This window comes from Lacerta agilis, chromosome 3 (genome assembly GCF_009819535.1).
Source record: "Lacerta agilis isolate rLacAgi1 chromosome 3, rLacAgi1.pri, whole genome shotgun sequence".
NCBI lineage: Eukaryota > Metazoa > Chordata > Lepidosauria > Squamata > Lacertidae > Lacerta > Lacerta agilis.
The window spans coordinates 22,026,909-22,052,579 of NC_046314.1; the positions used below are offsets into that span (position 1 = coordinate 22,026,909).

Genomic DNA, 25,671 nt, shown 5'->3' on the forward strand with positions numbered 1-25,671 from the left:
TGGATAGTGTGGGATAGCACTTGCTTGTCTACAAAAAGAATCAGGATGAATGCTCATTAAGTAACCTGTGTAGTCTAATCTCTCCATGAGCAAATTAGGATAAATGCTCCATAAACAGGTTGTCTGGAAGCGACCTATGTTGTGTTTACATGCTAATTATGTGCCTATGCAGTCTTTGCTAATCAGAGTGGGTGATCAAACCCAGAAGCCACTGTTGACAAATGCTCAGAAGTTGATTACTATAAACCCCTAACCCCAATGGAATTATCTTTGATTGCTGTACTTCACTAGAACTTTTTAAAATGGGAAACTCATTTGCAGAAGAACATCTTGGCTCCTGAGCAATCAATTGGCCCAGGAACTTCCAAGAACAAAAAAAGCCAGGTACGTCTCAAAGGCATACAGCATGTAAATGTGACCTTTAAAGATGTTCACGGGGAAAGGTATTTACAGAAATAAGCAAAATCTCAAAACAGGATATACAATGTAATCCATCCCTAGGTTTATTAACAAACTTCAAAGATACCCAATTTAAATTATGACACAAGGAACTTATTGCTTTTCTTTTGGTAGTGGCACAATTGCTTGTAACATAAAATGGGAAATGACCCCTACACATCACACAATGGAAACAGAATATATGGACAATTGCTTTATCTGGGAAACTAACTAAGACAGTATATGCACAGGATGATGTATGTATCCGATGACTGGCACACACCAACTAGGCATATAGAGTTATGGGGAAATTTGATACACTGGTCTACTGTTTTGAGTGGGAAGGGAAGCTGGTTCTGCTTCTACATGGGGAAGACTGAGAGGAAAGGAGCTGCACCATGGCAACAGGTCCCTCCTCCTGAGTAGTAGCTCCCATCAATCTGGTGCCAATCTGCTGTCTCAACCATCACTGAACCTGCCTTCGATTGACCCACAGAACCCAAGCGGCAGTTTGAGAATCTGTTTTCATCCCATAAAGGCTGTGTTGGATGCGGCATTTGTTATTTTTTTATATATCTGGCACTTCCTGCAATCAGGAGCGCAAGATAGCTAACACTGCCTAAATATAACAAAGATTCAATAATAAAACCAGAGCCGTCTCATCCATAGAGGCCGGTGGCGCGGCGCGCCAGGGCGCAGGGCACCCCAGGGGCACCCCCGTGAGCCCGCCGGCATACCGGGCTCCCCCTCCCCAACCCGCCCCCGCCCCCATGGGCAGGCAGGCACTTGCGCGCCGGCGGGCGGGCGGGCTGTAAGCCGCCCGCCCTCGCCTCCCAGAGCCCCAGCTGGAGCGCTGAAGCGGCGCGGGGCTTTGCGCGACCTTCCAGCACTCCAGCTGGGGCTCTGGGAGGCGAGGGCGACCGGCTTGCAGCCCGCCCCCCCCCCCCGCCGGCTTGCAGCCCGCCCTCCCGCCGGTGCGCGAGCGCCCGTCCGCCCGCCCCTCATCCTCCGCCCGCCGGAGCGCGGGCGCCCGCTCCAACGCCACGCCTCTCATCCCCCGCTCGCCCACCCCCCTCCCGAGGGGCGGCCAGCGCGGGAGGGAGGCGGGTGGAGAGGCGGCAGGCTGGGGGCGCCGAGGGATCGCTGCGCCAGGGCGGCAGATCCCTCTAAGACGGGCCTGAATAAAACCATAGTTAAAACCACAATATCATACTGTTTTCCTGACTTTGTTGAAAATAGAGATAAGCAGAATTCACTCATTGTAAATCATGTGCTTAATTCCCCCACCCCTTGAAACTTTAATTGTGCTTAACTGTGGCTGAATCCTGCCCCACTTGAATTACAATGATTTTACTCTAGTTTGGTAGACAGAAACACCGATACAAATATACAAATGCTAAACAGCAATGCTGATTAAATTAATCTGATGTTGTATAACTCTCATCTTAAAAAGGTAGGAAGGTGAGATAGATAGACATCTGTGTGTGTGTGTGTGTGTGTGTGTGTGTCACTGTAAAACAGAAGTCAGAACTCAATTTCTATGACTTATCAGAAGAATATATTTTGAAGAGCTCTAGTTGCTAGGCAATATCCAGTCCATGGGCATGACTATGGTTGGGAGAATGATGAGTTGCCTCACAGATTCACAATCACCTTTTAAATTTTGCCATATACATAGTATGTACATTCTTGAACTTGCTAGCAGAACGTTCTACTTTTCAGCACCAACAGCACCCCGATATCACTTTTTGTTAACATTTTAAAACTGACTTACCAATGGCCTCTTGTGCTTGAATAGGAGGTGTTATTTCAGAAGGATCACTGATCCCATGCTTGTTTGCTGACAAAACTCGGAAAACATATGATTTCCCTTCAGCAAGGTCAAACACTGCATAGCGGGGAGATCTCACAGCCACTTGAGCATTGACCCTCTGCCAGCTTCCACTGCCAACCACGGACTATTCGGAAATAAATAAATGAGTGTGGTTATCACTACTTTGTAAGGGTTGTAGAAAAAGGTCCTTGAAATGCTTAGATCACTATACCATCGGCACAAATCCTTATTGTTTCCAGATTGTCAGCTGCCAATTATCCCGTTCGTTATCTGTATAATATGGGATCACTAAGCGTGGATTCATGCCAAATAGCACAAAACACGAGCCTTTTTCTTTTAGCTTGCCTGTTTGAAGTCTGACATCAATAAGGGAATTATAAAAGTAAAGGAAGTGTGTGTGTGTGTGTGTTTGTGTGTGTGTGTGTGTGTGTGTGTGTGTGTGTGAATAACAATAATCATCTTAAAACAGATGCTCCTCAAACAGGGATTATTGTTTTCCAGAGTCTGGAAATTGTTTGCAGCAATCCGAGAATGAACTAGTTTGTGAGCATTGCTCAGTCCTGATAACGGTGGTATTGCTACTGTTTTACTGTCCTTGTGATTATTGAGAATTAAGTAGGTTTATGCACATCCCTTGAAGTAAGCCCCACTGAACTCAACAGAGATTACTTCCAGGTAAACATATATAAAAGCTTGTGTTGCTAGTCACCTGAACTGTTTTTTTTTCCTATTGGACTTAGTATTGTGCCATAAGGGGGTCCTCTTTCTCCTGAGTATGTTAAATGAAAATAGGCCAGCAGGCACCAAACCTTGCCAAGAAAAGGAATAGGTGGGTTTTCTTTTGGGAAGCAGAAACACTCAGGGCAAGTGGTCAGTCAAGGCACTTTCCATCCTCACAAACTCTTTCTAACAGGAAGGCTAAGGTTTCACTGTTTCTCAGCGGTACATCAAATTCAACTCTCACTTGTTCTCAATCTAGACCAGGCCATCCAAGCCCTGAAAGAGCACTTTATTTTGAATGTCTTGTGTTTTTATATTGCCCATGATAAAAAAAAAATCAAAGTAGCAAAACATTATATTTTTCTGGTCTTTTTCATCTTCCTCTTGCCTAGACTAGTTTGCTAATTCTATTGTTTTGCTTGCTGAAACTATCTGAAACGAAAGGGTATGTGGCCATGAAATGCCTTACAGCTGAATGCAACTATACGGCGCAGTACCTTCTCAATGAAATATGATAATGGCTCTTTGCCACGGGGAACAGGTGGATCCCAGCTGAGTACGACATATGTTTTGCTGGTTTCTGAAGCGTGTACATTGGTGGGAGGTCCTGGAATCTTAACATCGCCTAGAGGAGCAATAAACTCAGTAAGTGTTAAATGCCAGATTAACCTCCCAGGTCAGCGCTTATTTGAGAGCTTGTCTTCTTGAACTCCCTCGCTAGAGTGCATTGCTTGGCTATTAAGAGCTATAGTATCAGCTTTACAGTTTATTAAAGTTGCTTCATTTCTATTTTAAGACACCCAAGCAAGCCAATTAAAAAGGAAGGATTGATTTTTCACAGGCAATGTTAGAAAAAAACAACACAAAAATCTGAAGAGGGAGCAAAAAATAAATAAATCCATGTGTATTCGTCTCACAAGAACTTTGTTCTACTTTGATCACGTTTGAATCACTTTAATCTGCTGTACTAAATGGCTTGATAAAGTCTTCATGCTTTATGCAGATGTGAGACAGAGCTGATCAAAGACAGGAGCCCAAAAGCTTCCGCCCCTGAAAAATGAGCAAGGAGGAAAATTCGCATGAAAGATCACAGCAATTAAGTATAAAACAGTACAGGTAAAGCACTGAGGGGAAAGCATCACGGAATAAATATCTCTTCTACACCAGGAATGATAACGAGAACCAATGACACATATAGTATAGGAATGGAGAAATGAGTCTCCAACCACCTTTGCCCTCAAATTCCCAACAGGCAACAATCCAAGACTTACTAATTTGGGAAAACTGAGAGGTGACAGAGATCGGAGTGACTGCCCACACTGCCTTAGTTTGCCCAATCCATGCTTGTAACTCAGCAAAAGTGTCTGATATTGTTCACAACCCATTCCCTATCATGTCCTGAAGGGTGCAACTAGAATTTAGGGAAGATGGCTGAATGCTGCCAAAAATAGTAACCCCTGCCTCATCTTTCTCCTGCAGTGCCTAGTAAGAAAAGGGTAAGATGTGACACCATCACATTTCCCGTTTCCATGCCTCTGCATCCACAGAAATGGAGATGGGGGGGAGGACTCAGTGTGCATTGCATATTTTGAATTTCCACAATATAGGTTCATGGGCAACAGAGGGAATCAGCCCCCTTGAGGCACCCAGATGGAATGCTCAAAGGATAAACATGCAAGGCTGTTTGCCCATTTCTACTGCATTTGCCCCTTTGTTTTTCTGGGCAAAGATATCACACCCCTCAGTGTGACCACCATAGCTCCTGCTTCCTTTTGGATTCCAACCCTTGAGACATCCCACAGGAATAAAGACTCCACCACACAGAGAGAAGACTTCTAAAATGACTCCTAGTAAAAACTGAAATACACACTGGCCATGGTCTTCTTTGGGTGCAAGAAGGTGCTTTGACCCTTAGCATCCATGTTGTGAAAATCCTACATACAATTTGCACTGAAGGTTTAGAGTGGAAGTTGCTTCAGTTTAGAACAGTCATGCCAATAAGAACTGCAATGGTTCAGTCCCAGACTTTTTCTATGCTTGTAGGCTCCACAGTCAAAGAAGCAGAAAGGAGTTGGTATCTTTTGGACACTTGAAGAATTCAAAATTTGCAAAATCCAGTATAAACTGGCCAGATCTGTATCTCCCAGATTACTGTGTGGATCATAATATAGGTATACATAGAATTTTACACTTCTCTGAATATTGCAAAATTTCAGCTCAAAAAAACATACATTGGGATAAAATATATTTAGCTATGTGCATTTTGAGAGAAAACGTGTTCAAAAATATGTTTATGCATGTATGTAATTATGAAATGTATGGAAGTTTTTAAAAAAAGAAATCACAAAAATTAATGCGGAAACAGAAGTGAACACATATGAAAGTCACTAGAGGTTTCCTAGGATTTGAGAATTGCTACTAGAAACATCCCCCTGATGGAAGGATTCCCCCCTCCACAAAGAGTCACAAAACCCCATATTTCTAGCCCCTTGGATTCCACCCCCTACTCTTTGTCTATCAGTGCTCTTACCCACATTTCTGTGATTGGCTTTATAGAAATAAACTGTTCCATCTTTCCATGCATCTGCTCTGGGAAGGCGTCCTGACACTGTTTTGACAGACTTAAACTATTCTTAACAGCCTGGAATTATAGTTCAGGTGGGGGGAGGGAAAGGAATGCTAAGCACCACAACAAACGTTAGTTCCCAGGATCCTTTGAGGGCAACCATGGTAGTGGAAGTGGTGGCAGAGATGTAGTCTGATAGTGCAGCAACTGCTTACATACACAGGGCAACAGCAACCTACTTCCTCAATATTCAGAGCTGCAGTGTTGCAAGAGGCCGGGTTCTTCTGCTTTCCACCCCCAAGATTACTGTCTATGTGTATACAGGTGCATATATTTAGCTCTGCATTAAATAGGCAAGAGGAAGAAGAATTCATTGGGTGGGAAACACACAAAGAAACAAGCAGAGGAAAACCGAAAGACAACCAGGGGCAAGAAAATCCTAAATAAATGGCAGCAGGGGAGCACCGGTGAAGAGGTACAGAGGCACTAATTACGAACGTACCTTCAAGGTCATCTTGGTAGATTACAATCTGTTTGTCTCCTTCCAGATGAATAGCTGAAGATCAAAACAGACATTTGTTCTTTTATTCAGCTCTGCATACTATTTGAATGCTTTTGCATTTTCCAAAGATTACATTTATTCAAAGGCCACCATCACTTTTATGCACCACTATTTGCTGATACCACTCAGAAATGTGGGGGTTTTTTACATCTGGAATCTCACTCAGGGTTACAATTGCTATCTCCACTGGTCTGATTTTATTAATTCAGATGAGGGCGGGGATGACAAGGTATCTCCACCAAAAATGAAGTAATATTCTTGTTGTTGTTGAAAGATGAGCACCACACCCCATAGTCGCATTTGACTGGACTTAACCTTTATCTTTACCTTTTACCTTACCTTGTTGTTTTTAAAAAAGATGAAAGTAATGATCTGACTAGAAAATATATTATCCTCTCTTAAAATAGGAGACTTTAGGGTCATCCATACAAATTAATGATTCAGAACAAAAAAAAATTAAGTACTTCTTTAGACATCATGTTGTTTGTGGAATTTGTGGTAGTGTTGCTGTTAGATGTCTTTTTGAAAAAGCTTAGGGCGAAAAAAATGGAAGATAGTTCTATCAGATTATAAGACATAATAGCTAAGAACAGAATCCCATGTTACTTATTATTATCATCATATTGGAATCACATATTATTATCAGATTTTGGGAGGACAAGCAACAGGAAATGCCTGTCTTCAACATGTCTTGTTTGTTCGTCTACCATAGAAATTGAGTTAGCTACTGTTAGAAATAGATGGCTACTTTGCCTGATTTAGGCAATTCTTATGTTCTCAGGTTTGAACTCAAGAGCACCTCCTTAGATAGCTTACATAAATTGCAAGATGAAGATGAATTAGATTGTTGGAAAAAAATCATTTTTATAAGGACCTCAACTTTGTCTAACTGATGAAAGCAATCACAGTAAAATGGATTGAAGCTAGCAATTTATAACAGTGGTACAGTTTTTCAAAATTAAACATGTCCTGTTAGTTATTGCTTTGTTATAAGTTAAATAGAAACAAAGCAGAACAAAAGCTGTTTTAAGAACCCCCAGACAAATGAAAATCACTCCTTGCTGTCTGGGCAAGAGTTAAGGATCATCCATAGAAGAATCTACAAATGATACCAGATTAGTTATATTTTTACTTGAAATAATCAAGAGGCGTTTCAAAGGCTTTTAAAGATGCAGAGGGAAGAGGCAGAAGAAAGGGCTTACTGGTTGTAGAAAACTATTCTGATGTACGGGTTGAGTACTATATCTGAAAAATCAATTTTGAATGTTGAAATAATACAAATAAAAGGAACCCATTTGGATCATAGAGTGCACCTTTAAATTCTGACAGCAAGAAAGCCATATCAAGGTTGGTGCTCCCTTGTGTTATCATTAGCTAGTGAAGATAATAGGGGGAACAGACCTCTACACTCCACCACAAAAAATCTCATTCTGCTATAAAAGAAACAAAAAAAATCCTTTCAAATATTAAGTTACAATGCAATTCTCAACATTTTTATACAAGCAGAAGTCCCACTGAAATCAGTGGGACATACCTCTTAGTAAATATGTGTAAGGTTGCAGCTTAAATAAATGCTGAAGAGTTCTTTCGTTACTTACTTTGCAATCTTTCCAAGTCAACGGGGTCAAGAGCTGCCACTGCTTCAGAGTTTCTAGATGGCCTGCTGATGCCAGCCTGGTTGACTGCCCTCACACGGAATGTGTAGGAACGCCCTTCAAACAGCCCAGTCACTGGATATTTGCAGATTTTAACGGGAGCATCATTGCACTGAACCCAGTTTTCAGTACCCACTTCACATCTGGGTTTTGGAAAGGGACAAAAAGACAAAGGGAACCAAAGCTTTCCAATGTTTCATAACAGCCAGCTAATGCCAAACACAATATATTTCTCTGTGACAGGATCCCACACTGCTCCAGGAACATGTAACAAAATGGAATGGCAAAACCATGCATAAGATTCCTCTTACATGGTTTATTAGGGTTGTTGAAGACATGTATGTTGTTTATTGCCATACACATCCATGCTGAATGTGGAGTCTGGTCAGTGACTTTAGAAACACTGGGTGGCAAAACAGGGTTCTGCTGTAAGTTAAGGTACTAACGGAGTGTAGTGGTAAAATACTTATGAGAGTCAATGGAGCTGACACACATTCAGGTGTGATTTATCATAGAATTGTAGAGTTGGAAGAGACCACATGGGTCAACTAGTCGAACCCCTTGCAATGCAGGATTTTTTTGTCCAAGGTGGGGCTTGAACTCACCACCCTAAGATTAAGAGTTTCACGCTGAGCTATCCCAGATGGCTATCCCATGTATCTGCTTGTGTGGCACAGCTCGAATAAGGCTGGAACTGAGGCTGGAGACTTGGTGACAAAATCATAAACCCCACACAGGAACAGGAACAATGAAAGAGACCTGAATGATACTGCTCTTGATTCACCATAGCAAGTAAAACCAGTGTTACACTCCTTAATAATTGTTTATGGGTCTGATGTACAAAAGAAACACCAACCCCACCAGACATATACCTGTCCACAAAATAGCCAATAACTGGAGCTTCATGGGTTGTATTGGGTGGTTTCCAAGTGACAATAACATAATCTCTGTTGGCATCGTAACATTTCACATCCATGGGTGCTCCTGGCGCCCCCATTACCAGTGCATCAGCACCTGAAACCAAGCAAAAATGTAGATTTAATGACATCTGAGCCATAATTCAGTTGATATTCTCAGTGGGTGCGTGTATATGAAACCCATGAGCAATGTTTCTGTTAGTTTGCTAATGTGGATATAAATTACCATATTTATGAAATGTGTTTGTGATATTTATGACTATGTTATACCTATTGCTTTGTTTCCTATTCTTGTGAATTGCTTTGAGCATTGTTTGGAAAATAAACTTGATGATGATGATTCTGGGTTTCAATTAAACTAAACCGGGGGGGGGGGCATAAATTTGGTGGCTTTAAAAAGAAGTTCAGCTCTAAACCTGAGGAACTGATATTGCGGCAATCAGCTATGTGTCATAAATCATTCGTGCAAAGAAGGAAGAAGTGGCATTTCATGCCATGATAGATCCAGCTGCATAAAGGGATTTTATGTCCCTCCAGAACATACATTGTGTGCACATTAAGGAAAGAGTACGCAAAAAACAACAACATGACACTACGGTTGGGCCTTAAAGAATATCCAGTTTGCATGACCTGGCTGCAACAGCCCCAGTCCCCAGGGATCATAAAGACTCTTATGTGTTATGGAATTAAAATTAGGCCACAACTTTATTAAACTTCCGAATGTAGGAAGACCTTGGCTTAGGCCTTGGGCATGTATCCCTCCCAGCCACTGGAACATGTCCAGAGGAGGGCAACCAAAATGGTCAAAGGCCTGGAAACGATGCCTTATGAGGAATGGCTTAGGGAGCTGGGTATGTTTAGCCTGCAGAAGAGAAGGTTAAGGGGTGACATGATAGCCATGTTCAAATATATAAAAGGATGTCATATAGAGGAGGGAGAAAGGTTGTTTTTCTGCTGCTCCAGAGAAGCGGACACGGGGCAATGGATTCAAACTACAAGAAAGAAGATTCCACCTAAACATTAGGAAGAACTTCCTGACAGTAAGAGCTGTTCAACAGTGGAATTTGCTGCCAAGGAGTGTGGTGGAGTCTCCTTCTTTGGAGGTCTTTAAGCAGAGGCTTGACAGCCATCTGTCAGGAATGCTTTGATGGTGTTTCCTGCTTGGCAGGGGGTTGGACTAGATGGCCCTTATGGTCTCTTCCAACTCTATGATTCTATGTATGTGTATGCAGGCAGCCCAGCCCATATCCCTGCACGCAGGGTAGTTCACTGACAACCTTTCCCACAAAGGGCACCCACAATGTAAAGTGTGAGTGCTCAGTCTGGATGTTATAGCTAATCTGTTGAAATACTAGCTCTCTGAGAATATTTTCCTCTCGGGATTGTTTTTTATCCTACCAATGTTGGGCTTCTTACCCAAAAATGTGGATTGGCTGCCCTTCATAACTGTCTTGATTTCAATAATGTTCACTTTTCTTTGGGAATTATTATTTTGTAAATGAAAATAAACATATTCAACACCCACATTGCCCTGAAGCGCCCTTAGTTCAGAGATTCATTCACTGGGGAGCATGTATTAGAACAGGAATCTGTTGCCCTCCAGATCTTGTTGGACTCCAACACCCATCAGCCTCAGTATAGTCAGTGGCAAGGCATGATGGGAGTTGGAGTCTGGAGGGCCACAGGTTCCATCTCCCTGCATCAGAGGTGGACACTATGAACATTCAACTTTCACCTTCTGCCATCTTTACTCTCTGAGGTGGAATTTCCCATGTAAGCTTATGAGCAGAGTATACTAAAGAAACAAAAGTATGGCTCCAGTGAAGGGAAAAACAAGAACAGAAAAACAGAGAGCTAGGAAGTTTTATGAGATGACATTGATACTTATTTCAGAGAGAGAAATGGTAAATCTTTGCCCTACCCCCAGCACCAAACAGCACAGAAGATTTGCATGTAAAAAAAAAAAAACCACTGTATTTCTAAGCTTGGGATTCAGAATGAATTTCCTTGGAAGTAAATTCTACTGAAATCATTCATACTTACAATAAAATAAGTTTAATATCAGAGCTATTCTGTCACAGAATATAATGCAGCATAGCTTGACTGCTTATAGCAGAGGATTTCTCCCGAAGTATTTAACGAAATCTAAAACGCTACACATAACAGAAATGTGCTCATTTAAAAGAAGGAATTTAAAATGGAGCTCCTTCCCCTGTGGGCTCATATAATCTTATTCTGACCTGCCAGGGGGAATTGTGAACGCAAATGTGAGGTCAAATGGTGACCTCCATTCTATCTTAATGTATTCCTCTCCTTTTCATTTACACATCTGATTTAGGCAACCCCTTTTTCTTTTCTCCCTCGGGCATTACATGAATTGAATCGAATTCTCCGGTAAGTGCGAGCACCGTGGTGTGGACACACAAGTGTTCCATCCACGCTCTTGCATGATAGTCAGCCACAACAAGCATAACCCCTGAAATGGAGTGTCTCCAAGCGACATGTCTCCTAATTTCCCATGGTGATGACATCTGGTAAAGATAGACTGTTGTGGCCTACCTCTCCCCCATTCCCAGTTCTGATGATCAGACATGCAGAGCAAGGCATAATCGTTCCATATACCGAAGAACACCATACCTCTCACAAACAGAAATGCACTGTATTCACTCACTCCTCCTTTCGAAACTAAACGCAACGTGTATAAGCCTTCATCATCCTTGTTCAGGTGGGTAAAGGACAGTGCTGCCCGGCCATCTCCAAAGAATGTTTTTGTCCACTTGGAGTCTTTCACGAGCACATCTGGAACAGATTTGCACATACCATCAGGTTAGCAGTGACTGACTGACCCTGATCCTATTCTGACCTGCGCTGAATCATCGAGACAGTCATCTTAGGGCAAACGTATTCAGGAGAAACTTTATGATGAAGTTCTATCTTTAAAGAACCAAACTGTCAACCTTCGAATTCATGCCGCCTCCAATTATATAAAGATGTGAGTATTCTATTTTTGCACTACTCAAGACTGTCCCTCAGAGACCTGGTGACTAGGTGTCTCAACATTGCCATTTTAAACAAATCAGCTCACCTGGACCCCATTCCCCCCTCCCAAAAAAAAACCCACGAACCCTTTTGAAGCAGTCTCATGAAAACATAATCTAGAGAACAATCCAGTCAAAGTTAAGTATTTTAAGACCTATTGATTTCAACAGCAGCGAGTTAAGCACAGGCTTTGCTCTCCCACGTAAATCAATGGGATTTAAATATGCTTAACTTTGGCTGGATTGCACACCCCTAATCAAGAGTTATCACTCTGTGTATGCACTTTTGATCCTTTTAAATAAACTTCTCTATCCAAGGCATGTGTCAGATTAAATTGGAAAGGGGGGAAATGACTTAAGGCCAGATTTCAGTTTAATCTGAAGTCTGCTATAAATACACACTTAATTTAAAATCTTGTGGGCATTCCTGCTGAGCAGTGAATCAAATTAAGTTTGAATTTCTCACAGGTGAGAGGTTGTGACTCAAAATTAATGTAAATTAATCAGTTTGACTAGTGCAATGGATGCAATGAAATGTGTAGAATATTTTATCTTGGCTAAAGAAGTTCCCAATGATTCCAGTTCTTACCTCTTACCTTAATAATTGATTTGGGTACTTTTAGGGCAAGGTGGGGCGTTTAGCTTCCTGAGAACTGTTCTATACAGATATAGTCTAATCGATAAGGTCTTGTTACAATGAGCACTTAAGTTCAGATCTCTGCACAAGTTGTGTATGGAAATACACAGACAATTTTCAAAAGTCAGAATATTTTAGGCTGTGCAATTAACTGAGCAATTAACATCTATGCAATTAAGTGATTGTAATGTCATTTGTGCCTTGTGCTGGGGCCAGAAGGTGGTGTTGGAGAACTCCCACAGAGTATTGTTGGGAAACTAAACTTTCATACAAAGGCCACCTTGAGTGTCCCAATTGAGGACTTCATGGCCTCCATGACAACCTGTGGCCATCTCAATATATCATTGGCTGAAAGCATGTTGTAGGTCATACCCTGGATCCATACCCTCCAACATTTCTCCAATGAAAATAGGGATTTCCTATTCCATTATTATTATTATTATTATTATTATTATTATTATTATTATTATTATTATTTATTACATTCTGCTCATCTGACTGGGTTGCCCCAGCCACTCTGGGCAGCTTCCAACATATATAATAACCCTGATGCCATTTTTACACCTCAAAATCAGGACATGTCATGAATTTTCCTGATGTATGGCAAGCCTACTTTTGCCAAGTATTTTAGAATGGAAATCCTGTACAGTAATGTTAATCAGCAGCAGAAATCTGAAATGTGTCTCTTTGTACTTCCAGAATTTGTGAACCATAAACAGGATCTGACTTAACCGATTTTTATACATACTGCATTCCCCAGAGTTTAATAGCCAATAAATGCTTTAAACTATAGTAATTTGGAGCAAGCAGAAAATTCTCATGGGTCTAATTAGGGGAAGTAAACTGCGGAAGTCCACCTTATCCATTCGTATAATTAATTCAGAAAAAAAAGATGAGGAGGGAAAGGTTTTAATACTGAGAAAAATGAAACAACTTGTACAAGGGAGTGAATGCAAACCCAGACTTATCTATACTGAGTGTATAGAAAGAAAATTTAAAGAAAAATATTCACCAATCCATTAGTAACGCCCTTACCCAAGAGGGCTTTTACCGTTGGCTTTCTAGACTAATGCTATTAATGCAGAGTACACTGAAGATTTGCAAAGAGACAGCAGTCACTATCTACATGTCTGGTGCTCTTGAGGAAGTAAGGGATCTACCCAAGGATACCCACAGAGTACGCTTCTGACTAACATCACACAATACTATACCCCTTGAAAAATTCAAAATAAAGCTGCTGTCCCACTTGCAGTGCCCCCTCCCCTGGCAGCGACTAAAGTGAGGTGGGATAAAATCACTCAAGCGGATAACGACGTGGATTTTAAAATGGCCACAACTTTAAGGCCACAACCACCGCCCAACTGAGAAAAAGGTGAGCGGCCATTTAAGAGCAGCCACATATTTCACCTGAAGAAAGAAAAAACTTACCATCTCTGTACCACTCAGCACGAGGGCGAAGGCGATTCAGCTCTGGTGTGATCAGCAGATCACACCTGAGGGTAAGTGTTTCCCCTTCCACACCAAAGGTGACACCAAACCTCTCCAAGAACTGAACATCAAAATGGGAGAAGCAGATGTCCAGGGGCATGGGCACTATAAGCAAAACAAGAATGAAGCTAGCATGAAGTACAGTAATAGAGGGAGAAAAAACCAGATAGAGAGATGCATAACCCCAGCAAGACATCAAACATAGAACAATTTAGACTTTGCCCCAGGAGTTGATCATTTGGTGAGCTTGTTTTGGGAAGGAGTTCCACAGACCAGGGGCACTGCTTAGAATAGGGTTTCCCAAACCTGAGTCTCCAACTGTTTTTGGACTACAACTCCTATCATCCCTAGCTAGCAGGAGCAGTTGTTAGGGATGATGGGAACAGTAGTCCAAAAAGAGCTGGAGACCCAAGTTTGGGACACCTTGGCTTAGAAGGTCCTGCTATCAGCCCCAGCAGATGTTATTTGGCACCCACAAGAAGTCCTCTCCTAATGGTCAAAGAACTCATTGAGATTGAGGTGTTTCTAAGATATGCAGGCTCCAGGCTGTTCAGAGCTGTGTAGGTTAAATCTGCCATCTTAAATTGTGCCCAATAGCAGACTTGAAGCAAAATTTATTATGATTCCGGGGAAATGTACTACCAAGACTTCTGGCGCCCATATGACTGCATCAAATTCCAAGCAAACTTACAGGTAATAGGAAGGACTCCAGCAGGATAAGGCTCCTCATCGCCTCTGAACCCTGAAAGAAAGTGACGAACAGTTCTGACATGAGCAACTTAAGCATCATTGTGGTTATTTCTCTTTGGACTGTCTCTGTAGCTTACTTACTCCTCACGATGACAGCAGCATTGGTGGATGCCTGTCCGTGCACATTTGTCGCCACGGCGGTGTAGGTAGCGGTGTCGTCATAGTGAGCTCTAAAAAGGGTAAGAGGGAGAGATGCAGCAACCTTGCAAACAAGATCACAGTACAGTGGTACCTCAGTTTAAGAACAGTCCTGTTTACGAACTATTCGGTTTACGAATTCCACAAATCCGGAAGTAGTGTTCCAGTTTGCGGACTTTACCTCGGTCTACAAACGGAAACTGAATAGTGGAAGGGCACCGGCAGCAGGAGGCCTCATTAGGGAAAGTGTGCCTTGGTTTAAGAACGGATTCAGTTTCAGAACAGACTTCAGGAACAGATTAAGTTTGTAAACCGAGGTACCACTGTACTTACAAAAGCTTTTTACTAGCATGCCGGGGGTTGGCAGAGGAGGGAGAACTGGCTCAGCCCCTTCTCCACAGGCACTTCCTGTTTCAACTCACAAGGCAAAATGGGATGCACCATCCCCGTGCGTGTCTATCAGAGAAATAGAGTGGTGGTGGCCCTGCACACTTTTGGTATTGGACCCACCCGGTGTGGATTCCAGCACCACTCCCCACCGGCATATGTTCCCTGTAAGGTCCTTGGATGGTTGCCCATGAGAAACCAGGGATAACTCCAGGCATTCCTTTAGTAGTTTTATTGTGCATACTATGTACAGTACAGAGCTTAAAAGTTCATGTCTGTATCAACCATCTGCAGAATCCGGGAGTGGCCCCTTCCGGTTCTGACCCCAACATAAGAGTTTCAGTATACGAAATCTCCACCTCCCCTCTTTTCGTTTCACCCCTCTGCACACTTGGGGTGAAGGAAATAGCGTGTCTCCCTCCTCGCCCGCTGAGAGTGGGGAGTGCAGGGTCTCTCCAACATCCCCAGAGCCTCGACTCTCCAGCTCCTGGGCTGCCTGCCCCTCCCCACGGGAGACCTCGCTGCTCCCTCTGCTGGAAGAGGAGGTGCTACTTGTCAGGTGGGGCTGAGGCTCTCTGTAACATCCCGAGAGCCCTTCCACCACCCTGCGCTGAGCCGGGGACAGTTCCCTGACCATCCCCAAAAGCTTTTCCACAAAGGGATGCATCCCTCAGGTTGAAAAACAATCCTCCGTCCCTGAAATACAGGTTCAGGTTCAAAACTGCAGCAAGAAGTCTGATATTGCTCATTTAGCAGAAACAAGACTTTCTACTTCCACAGATGAATTTGACCCAAGTAATGCCATAAAGATGGGCACAGAAGGAATCAAAGTCTTTGGAACGTGTTTTAAAATTGCACTTCCACTGAGTCTTCAGGTCCCAGGGTCCTGCAAGAAACGTTTAAAAAACTGCAATACTTTTGTGATACACTTGAGAATATGTGCTTGGGTGCTTCTGTGTAAAATCCAGGTATATCCTAACATGTTCACTAGACAAATTTCCTCCTAAGTGTCAGGAGACCACATTTTGAATGTCTATGCCTTTAAAGATGAAGTTTCAGATTTCCTCTCCAAAGATCAGATTGAGATTATATAGATATATTATAGTTAAGGAAAGGTGAAAAAAGAGGATATAACTATCGCTTGCACATGTGCTTCTGATTTGACAGACGATAACCGACACAGAGAGTTGGGATGCCCAGTGAGCTTTTGTCTTGTGAAGTGGACCTCTTCATGAAAGAAACAATGTCACAGCCTTGCTTTGTATGAGGAGAAAGGAGAGGAGGGAAGGAGGAGGGAAAAATAAAGTGAAGATCTGCAGTCAGAGCACTTCCTTTGGTCTATGACATCACTGAAAGGTGAAATGTTCACTACTTCATTTTGATAACTCGCTTATGAATGACAGTAAGTTTTGGAATCACTTTAGTCATATCTAAGGGTTGTAGCTCCTCCTAGAGGCAGATCATCGCTCATGCATTGCAAAAACTAGAGGTGAATCGGTGGAATTTAATAGTCACAGAGACCTGAAAATTGTGTGTTATATTGCAAAAAGTGAATGGTAGTCATTGGCAAAAGAAAAACAAGACTGTGCTGTGGATGCGATGGATACTATTTATTTTATTATCCTACTTTTCTTTCTAAGGGAACTCAAAGCAGCCATCAAAAAACTTTTTAATCTAAAATGAAATTTATGCTCTGATAAGTGTGCATGCCTTCAAATATTTTTTGAAAGGGCAAACTATACTCAGAATTGTTTCTGGACTTCTGTAATGTTGAAATGACCAGCCAAAATTCAGTACCTATAGATTGGATCCAAAGGTGCCTGATAACAGTCTATTTCTGAAGAGTGAAGGGAAGCCACCACTAGATCCCTAACTTCATCATCACCACTAGATCCTTATCTGTATTTTGCACACCTCAAGAACTCCATGTGGAAATAGCAACAGCCTTGCTAATAAGCGAAACACAGATCATGCACAGACTATACCTAGACGATAACAAGGTTGTTGGTGCTGTCTTCGTATGACAAATAGTAAAGAAATGTGAGTTATCTTTTTCGACCATTAGATAGGAGCACAACTTTGTTGGGTAAATATTTACTGACAATTCCTATTTGGGCATTTGCACTTTGCCTGAGAGGCTAGCGAATGGAAGGGAAGGTGATTCATACCCAAGGCTGGATTTAGGTTTGATGAGGCCCTAAGCTACTGAAGGTAATGGGGCCCTTTATATGTCCAGCTGTCCTTTGTCAACAACAATTTGTCACTGTTTTTTGTGTTGAGCATATGCTATATGCGGGGCCCATTACGTACATCATAGAAGCCTACACAACACAAACCCTGTTGCTGTATGTAGTTTTTACTTTATTTTATTTTTACCTTATATTTTGGAAATGTACATCCAGTTTTTTCCCTTTAATTTTTTTTGGGCCCCCCAAGAGAGTGGGCCCTAAGCTATAGCTTGTTTAGCTTACACGTAAATCCGGCACTGATCACGTCCCATGCCCTATAAGCCCCAACTCCATTGTTCATGCATGGAGCACAGATTTTTGCCTATAGGAAGCCTACATGTGTAGAAGTGTTGGGTTCCCAATTGCTTATATGTGTGGGCACCTTTGGATGTACCAGCACTGGTCTAGGGATACTAGCAAGTGTTGTGCTACAGAGCTCTGCCCTAAGCCCAGAGCTACTCAACTGTCCTTCCATCACTTTGGAAAAGTGAGGTGCACTTCTAAAACTTGTAGAATCATAGAATCATAGAGTTGAAAGAGACCACAAGGGCCATCCAGTCCAACCCCCTGCCAAGCAGGAAACACCATCAAAGCATTCCTGACAGATGGCTGTCAAGCCTCTGCTTAAAGACCTCCAAAGAAGGAGACTCCACCACACTCCTTGGTAGCAAATTCCACTGTCGAACAGCTCTCACTGTCAGGAAGTTCTTCCTAATGTTTAGGTGGAATCTTCTTTCTTGTAGTTTGAATCCATTGCCCCGTGTCCGCTTCTCTGGAGCAGCAGAAAACAACCTTTCACCCTCCTCTATATGACATCCTTTGATATATTTGAACATGGCTATCATATCACCCCTTAGCCTTCTCTTCTCAAGGCTAAACATACCCAGCTCCCTAAGCCATTCCTCATAAGGCATCGTTTCCAGGCCTTTGACCATTTTGGTTGCCCTCTTCTGGACACAGTTTTTGGTTGTAAATGATAACCAAACAGAGAGGAAGAGAGACTGTGAACACTTCAGAGGACAGGAACATGCCCAAAAAATGATTTCAGCAACCCAGATAATTGGCAGAAGTAAATTGGATGAAATTCTATTTATTGAAGAAATCCAATAAAGTTTTGAACAGTCTTTATATACTGTAGTAAAAATATCTAATAGCCAAAATATTCCTGGGGCATGGGCAGGGAATCTTTTTAAATCCAAGGTGACATACCCTTAGAGAAATACAGTCTGGGGTCACATAGCAGTGGAGGGCAGGGTTAAGGCTGGTGGAGGACAGAGCCAAAGCCATATGTGAGTAGGGACATCCTTTTGTCTTTCTGCCAAAACTTCTCACTCTCTCCCCCTTCTCTTCTCTCTCTCTCTCTCTCTCTCTCTCTCTCTCTCACACACACACACAATTCATTTGGATTATGGGGAAACAGAAAATCAAGTCCTTCTCTCTGCTGCATTTCTATTGAAGGTGGGTAACAGAGCCAAAACTGACAAGACCAGTTCTTCTCAGTTGGCAACCCTCCCAGTCATACAAAGATGTCAATCAGAACATTTACATCTTTGGCAGGCATAAATTTGAGGCAGGCTTTCTGCTTCTGGGGGACCCATCAGGTGCCTTCCAGTTCCAGCTTTCTATCCACATGTGCTTATATAGAAGGAGCATATTTGCCAGAGTTCAGACTTGCCTGGTCCTCAAACATGAGGCCTCCTCCAATGAGGAGCAAAGGAGCAGGACCCCTCGCCCATCTGATCTCCACATTGCCAATGATCCTGAGGAACCAATGAATTGGGACATCCCTCCACTAGGATTAGAGGACCCACCGCCAGCTGTCTGGGTTCCTGGCCAGCTCCCTCATCCCTCATCTCCCCAGGCGGGTTCATGTGGGTGACAGCAATTCATTAGGAACTGGGGTCATAAGCAGTTGGTGAGGGTATTGCCACAGTAGATGATACAGCAAAAAAACACAGAATAATATGCAGGGGAGATCTGAAATCAGTAAATATTATGGATTCAAAGGTAGAGGATAAGAAATCATACTTCAGGAATGGGGAACTTATAGCCCTCCATATTGTACTGGGCTATAACTCTGGCGGAGGAAGAGGAGTGCAGGGGGGAGCGCACCACCCCCGGCAGCATGATCCCAGTGGAGTGCCATCGCGGCTGCCCCCCTGCCCGCGCTGGGTGCCACGCCCCCACAGGCGATGTGCCACACCCCCAGGACACGCACCACGCCCCTGCGGGCAGCGCACCACACCCCAGAACGCATGCCATGTTCTTGCAGGCGGCGGGACATGCCCCTGGGACATGCACCAGCCCTGCCCCGCCTGCTCTCCGCCCCCCGGTGCTGGAGCATGAAGCTCCGCCACTGCTCCCATCATCCATGACCAGTGGTCACTCTAGCTAGGGCTGATGGGAACTGGAGTACAACAACCAAGCCTCATCTTACTGTTAGGCAGAGTCATATTGCCACTTCTGGTCTCTGACTTGGAGTGTCATGAAAAGGCAGTAAACGCCTAGTTATTTAATTTTTTGGTTGCTTTTTTATTCCTAGCGAGGGAGAGTTGTCCTTATGAGATGTTTTGCCTCAGGTACCAAAAATAATATGACCAGCTTTTGGTGCTACATATATTGAGTACAATTGGTACTGGGCACCACTTGCTCTTTCGCCTCAGGCAGAAAAAAAAAAATCTTGCAATGGTCACAGGTTCTCCATATCTGGATAAATTCTGAGCATAAGTGAAATCTCGCATATGGTGCACGATTTAATAAATTGGGATCTCAGCTGCTGGTTTCAATAAGGAAGTAGAAACAGCAACCAATTGAAAAGCAGTGAATGGGAAAGAGAAGCCATCTTGTTTTGCTGCTTATTCCAGGAAAGGGAATATGAAAGGCCACAGTATAGAAAATAAATGCTGCAACACCTGGCTGTTGAAACAAACACACACAGAGACAACAACACAGAGTGAGCTGATGGATCCAAAATGGGAGGGGGAGAGACTAGATTTTGGTGCAGATGTCAGAGTCCTCTGAGACAGGCAAATGGACAGATGGAAGAGTGTCCAATTGCAACTTTAAAAAAATGATAGGGTGATGCCACATCTTTGGCTCCTCAAGAATTTTTCCACTGGAGCCAAGGAGCACCCAGTATATTCATAGGAATAAATGTCACACTTGCATCAGAAGGAAAAGTTCTCTGCATAAACCTCAGGGAACCACTAAGATGACAGCCAAGAAATTCCTAAGCTGCTTGAAGTGGCCAAGTATCGGGTGACTAGAAGCTCAGCATATTGGCATGAACAGCTGAGAAGAATACTGAAATAGGCGGAGAATCTTAGCTGTTCTATAGCCCCACCACCACCCAAAAATGACACTAGAGATGTCTGCAACTTTCCAATATATATCTTCAAATCTTAATAAGACTTCACCTCCTCTGGATTACTTTTCACAAAAATGTAAACAGATGCAAGATCATTTCATGAATCTCCTTCATAACTATGGTCTTCATTCACTAATTATGTGGGGTTGTTTGTTGTTGTTGTTCAGTCGTTCAGTCGTGTCCGACTCTTCGTGACCCCATGGACCAGAGCACGCCAGGCACGCCTATTGTTGTTATTTCCCCCCCAAAAACCCAAAAGTTGTTATTTCCCCCCCAAAAACCCAAAAGTTTTAAATCAGACATGGCCAAACTTGGCCCTCCAGATGTTTTGGAACTACAATTCCCATCATCCCTGACCACTTGTCGTGTTAGCTAGGGATGATGGGAGTTGTAGTCCCAAAACATCTGGAGGGCCAAGTTTGGCCATGCCTGTTTTAAATGAAAGCAGAGGAAGGTGATGGAAATCCATGATCAGCTTTCCTTTTTCTTTCTTTTTTCCTTTCTTCTTTTTTTGTCTAGGACAAGAATGATAGACATAAAGCTTCACCTGAATGCAAATGCCTGGCTTTCTGAAAGATGGAGTGGGTTAAACTGTGGAATAAAATTTGTGGCTGGGCATCATAATTCAAGAGTCTACATGAATACTAGTGAGTACAAACTGCATTGGGCAAAGCACAGATACACACCTTGTTGCAACAGTAAAAATTCATTCTCCTTCCATTCCAAAGATTGTTAATGAATATCAAGAGGGAACTCCCAAAGCACTCCCATTCAGCTTTTTCTGATCTCAGGCTTATTTTTCTTGGCTGTCACCAAATATTTTCCCTTTCTATAATATGGGGATTATAAGGGCTGGTGTCCAAATTACTACATCACAAAAGACTTGGGAAGGGGCACTAAAATATCAGCTGTAGAAGAAGTTGCTGTAGGTGCCCTTTCCGGATGCAACAGTATGACTCTGTTAATTAAAGCAGCAGTCTGGAGTGACATTTAAGAGTTTTATTCTAGAACTGGGGATGCCCAGATTCAGATGCCTTCTTGGCAATGAAGGTCGCTGAATGAACCAGTCACACTCTGAGCCTAGCCAGCTTTGAGGGGTTGTTGTGAGGATAAAAATGGATAAAATGAACATTGCACAGCACCTTGAGCTCACTGGAGAAAAGGGGGGGGGCAGTAAATGAATGAATGTAAAAAGGGAAAAAAGAGAAACATATGCACATGGTTAATGATGTGGCAGACACAGTCATAGAATTGTAGAGTTGGAAGGGACCACAAGCATCATCTAGTCCAACCCCCTGCAATTCAGGAATCTTTTTGCCCGATGTAGGATTCAAACCCATGGCCCTGTGATCAAGAATCTCATGCTCTACCAACTGAGCTCTCAGATTTGGTTTCAGTAGGCAGTTTTATTAGGGTGTGCGTAAGGGAGAGAGAAATGGACTTGGAAAGAAGAGAACAAAAGCCCCCAGAAAACCATAAAATAGAGCGTCTCCACTGTACAGCACAGTTGCTCATTAATTTATCCAAGTAAATTATATAAAGTAATAAGTAACTATCAAACCTGAATATATATATTCAGCAAGTTTCTCAGTGATGCATTAGCCCAGCATATTTTCCATTAGCGCTACCAAATGCATCCACTCCCTGCCCCTCGATCTCCTCTTCAACCAGGCAAACAAGCATAGGCACCAAAAACATCCAATCTCAAGACATGTCCAAATTCCCTCAGGCACACCTTCAATCACACAAATACAGAGACACTTTGAAGAAGACCCTTTCAGCCAAATGTATCGAGACTACATTCACTGGCTTTTCCAGGGATTGTTGTCCTTTCCAGGTGCAAACTAAGTGTGATGGGATTCACACCTTTAGCCTTTGCTTATAAACCACTGGCATGGAGAGAGGAAATATCCAGACTGGAACTATGGTCTGGGGAAGGGGCTTTAATCCTTGGTCCAGCTTGGAATCAAAGGGTGAAAGCCTTCTCTCCCCATATCACAGCCCCAGGCTTGCTACCCTTCCCTCCACACAAGAGCTTAAAGACATAAATGCCATCACATCTACAGTTTGACCCCAAGACTCCTAAGAAGCCAGAAGAAATGATAACATGGAAAGATACTGGGGATAGGGGGAGATGATCTCCTTGAATAGAAAACGACAGAAGACCATCACCCTTTCTGGAAAAAGATACAAACATTAAATCAGGTAGATTCCTAGCTGCTATTAGACAGGTTTCTGCCTAATTTCTGGGAGAAATTCCCCCCGATCCTTCCTATAGAAAGTGAATAGCTTTCGTTTGGCTTCTTTAGCATTCTCTTTCCTTAAATTGGCTTATGGCTACTTAAATTCCAGCCAGCATTTGCTGCTGACCGCCAAAGACAGCAGCCTGATCGATTTGTAATTATCTGACTGGCCAAACAATCATTTGTGTTGTCTGTTTACAGCAGGTTTTCCCCAGCACTTGGTACAATTGAGGATTTGTTTCATCAATTTCCATTAGATCAGGGGCAAGCAACTTAAGAGCCACAAAATTATGTGGTTATTTTGCAGCCTGTTTTGCTCTGGAGTCCAAATGGTGCTGCCACCAGCCTGGGTCGATACTTCCACAAGTTGTGCTACAGCATTCAGACAGCCATTCCTGTTTTAATCTCCCTCCTTCGCAAGGCTCTGCCTGAAGTAAGTCTCTCATGCGCATCCACAAGAAAATATTTTTGCCCATTTTTCCTTGAAACAACTAACTACAGGTAAATCATGGTCGAAGTAGACTGTGAACTTAACAGTGCCTACCAATGCAATAGACTCACCTCCCCCCCTTCTTAGTCTAAGACGTCTAAGAGGACCAATGGTTTGTGTAACATATTAGAAGGTTCTGATGATTCCCTTTCTCCCCTCTGAGCACAGTGGCCATACTCTCACAAGTGATGCAGCCCAAATCCAGAACACTGTCTTCCGGGTCCGAAATCCCATGTGAGTCACATAACCTGCGCAACATTATGGACCCAGAAAAACTGCTTTTTCAGTCACGTTGCCCAAAAACACATGTTTTCGGGTGCCACGTGAGATTGCAGACACAAAAAAAGCAGTTCTTTTGGGCACAGCACCCTAAAACACATGTTTTGGAGTGCCGTGCAAGATCACGGACCTGGAAAACATGCTTTCTTGGAGTGAGATATTGGCCCGAAATTGGGCAAGAGCAAATAGCCACCATGCTCTCATGGGGGGAAACAAAATTTCCATGGGGGGGGGCAGTTGACAGGTATGCCATATGTTTGGTGCTCAATGCGCATACAGATATGCTCACATAGAGCTCATCCACATCCTATCAGGATTCTTCTCATGTACAGTCCCTTCACATGCTCCAATCATGCAAGTGGCCAAGGTTTAAGTTGCAAAGGGTGCGGGGCTGCTGTGCACAGTCCATGTTTTCTGAATCCATGGGGTGGTAATTTGACTCCCCCTATAGTTGCTGTGGCATAGTACGCTATATTTATAGAGGCCGTTTATTCACATAAATGTACTTCCCCCAAAAGAAGAAGAAAATATCCTTACCGGTTTATATCCAAGACATGCACCCCATATTTGCTTTCGATTGTGTACTTCCCAGGCTCACTTGCAGGAGTAATCAGTTCTTCATTTTTATACCTAACACATGAAAAGAGGACAGATCACACCAATAAACAAATTGCAACAGTAAGTAAGGAGCAATTCGATGGCATTTAGGACATAACAACGGTAAGAACACCAGCTGTTGGCCCCGTTTCAATGACCTTCTGCACGTATATAGAACGGATGGTGTAGGGAAAATGTACAAACTACGTGTATTGAACATAGATGTCCATAATCTCAGTTAGTTAGGCTCACTGCTCATTCCACCTGGGATGACTGAGCAGACAGGAGGACAGGGCTTCTGTCACTTTAATGGCTGCATAACAGAGAATCTCACTAAGTGTAGCTCCCCTAGAAACTTTATAAGCTATCCTGCAATCATTCCCTCTTCTGCACAGTTATTAAAGGCACAGGAGAACTTCCTAAGCAAATAGTCATGCTAATAGTCACATGGGAGACTGCATGTAATTATTGCACCATTGAATTAGAGCCATCATGCAGTAAGCTTCCCTACGGTGCAATAGGACATCCTATTTCTCCCTGAAACATCTGGAAGAGCATGACTAACTGTGTGCCTCCCTGTTTGGCTTTATGCTACCATCTGTCTTTGTCCATCACCAGCTCTTACCAACTCTGTCTTTAGAATGGCAGGGAAAGGAGAAGGACAGCAACAGAGCATATGTGTCGCATGCATAAGGTCTCAGGTTTAGCCCCAGTATCTCCAAGAGCCGATAGAGAAGATTTCTGCTGAAATCCTGGAGCTTCCACAAGCCCGTATAGACAATACTGATAGACCAATTGTCTTAGTGTAAGGCAGCTTACTATGATCCTATGACAGGTGGCAAGGGGTAAAAGGAACCGTTCACATACATATCAACTGGCAGGATAGCAACCCTGGACACTGGGGAGGCAACATTTTAGCTACTGTGAAACACAGTGGAAATACATTACTTATACATCCCTAATACTGCTCACAGACTTAATTACTTCCTATAAAGTTGAAGATAGACATAATATTAAGCCACAAACAGGTCATGACTGAAATAATGAAACAGAAAATAGGTTTCCCAGGAAACAGATGATTACAAAAGAGAAATCAAGGCACTCATTCTCCGTAGTCAACAGAATGAAGGTTAGACTACAGGCACATTCAGGCATGTGGATATGCTGCCAGTGCCTCTTCCCTCTTTGGATGAATACATGAACGCCTTCAGATGAAAAGAGATCCAGATGAAAAGAGATCACCTGGAATACTGTGTCCAGTTCTGGGCACCACAGTTCAAGAAGGATACTGACAAGCTGGAACGTGTCCAGAAGAGGGAAACCAAAATGGTCAAAGG

General features: G+C 42.9%; 1 protein-coding gene across 1 annotated transcript in view; it reads right to left on the minus strand.

The window, feature by feature from the left end:
- MYOM2 (myomesin 2) overlaps positions 1–25,671 on the minus strand; it is a 77,970-nt gene that overhangs the window by 35,626 nt on the left and 16,673 nt on the right. Inside the window, exons 6-15 of the mRNA XM_033142997.1 lie at positions 24,275–24,367; positions 14,687–14,775; positions 14,547–14,597; positions 13,796–13,960; positions 11,330–11,491; positions 8,648–8,789; positions 7,719–7,918; positions 6,061–6,114; positions 3,490–3,617; positions 2,213–2,396 (exon numbers count right to left, since the gene is read on the minus strand). Coding sequence (XP_032998888.1) covers positions 2,213–2,396; positions 3,490–3,617; positions 6,061–6,114; positions 7,719–7,918; positions 8,648–8,789; positions 11,330–11,491; positions 13,796–13,960; positions 14,547–14,597; positions 14,687–14,775; positions 24,275–24,367 — 1,268 coding nt within the window. The remainder of the gene's footprint in view (positions 1–2,212; positions 2,397–3,489; positions 3,618–6,060; positions 6,115–7,718; positions 7,919–8,647; positions 8,790–11,329; positions 11,492–13,795; positions 13,961–14,546; positions 14,598–14,686; positions 14,776–24,274; positions 24,368–25,671) is intronic.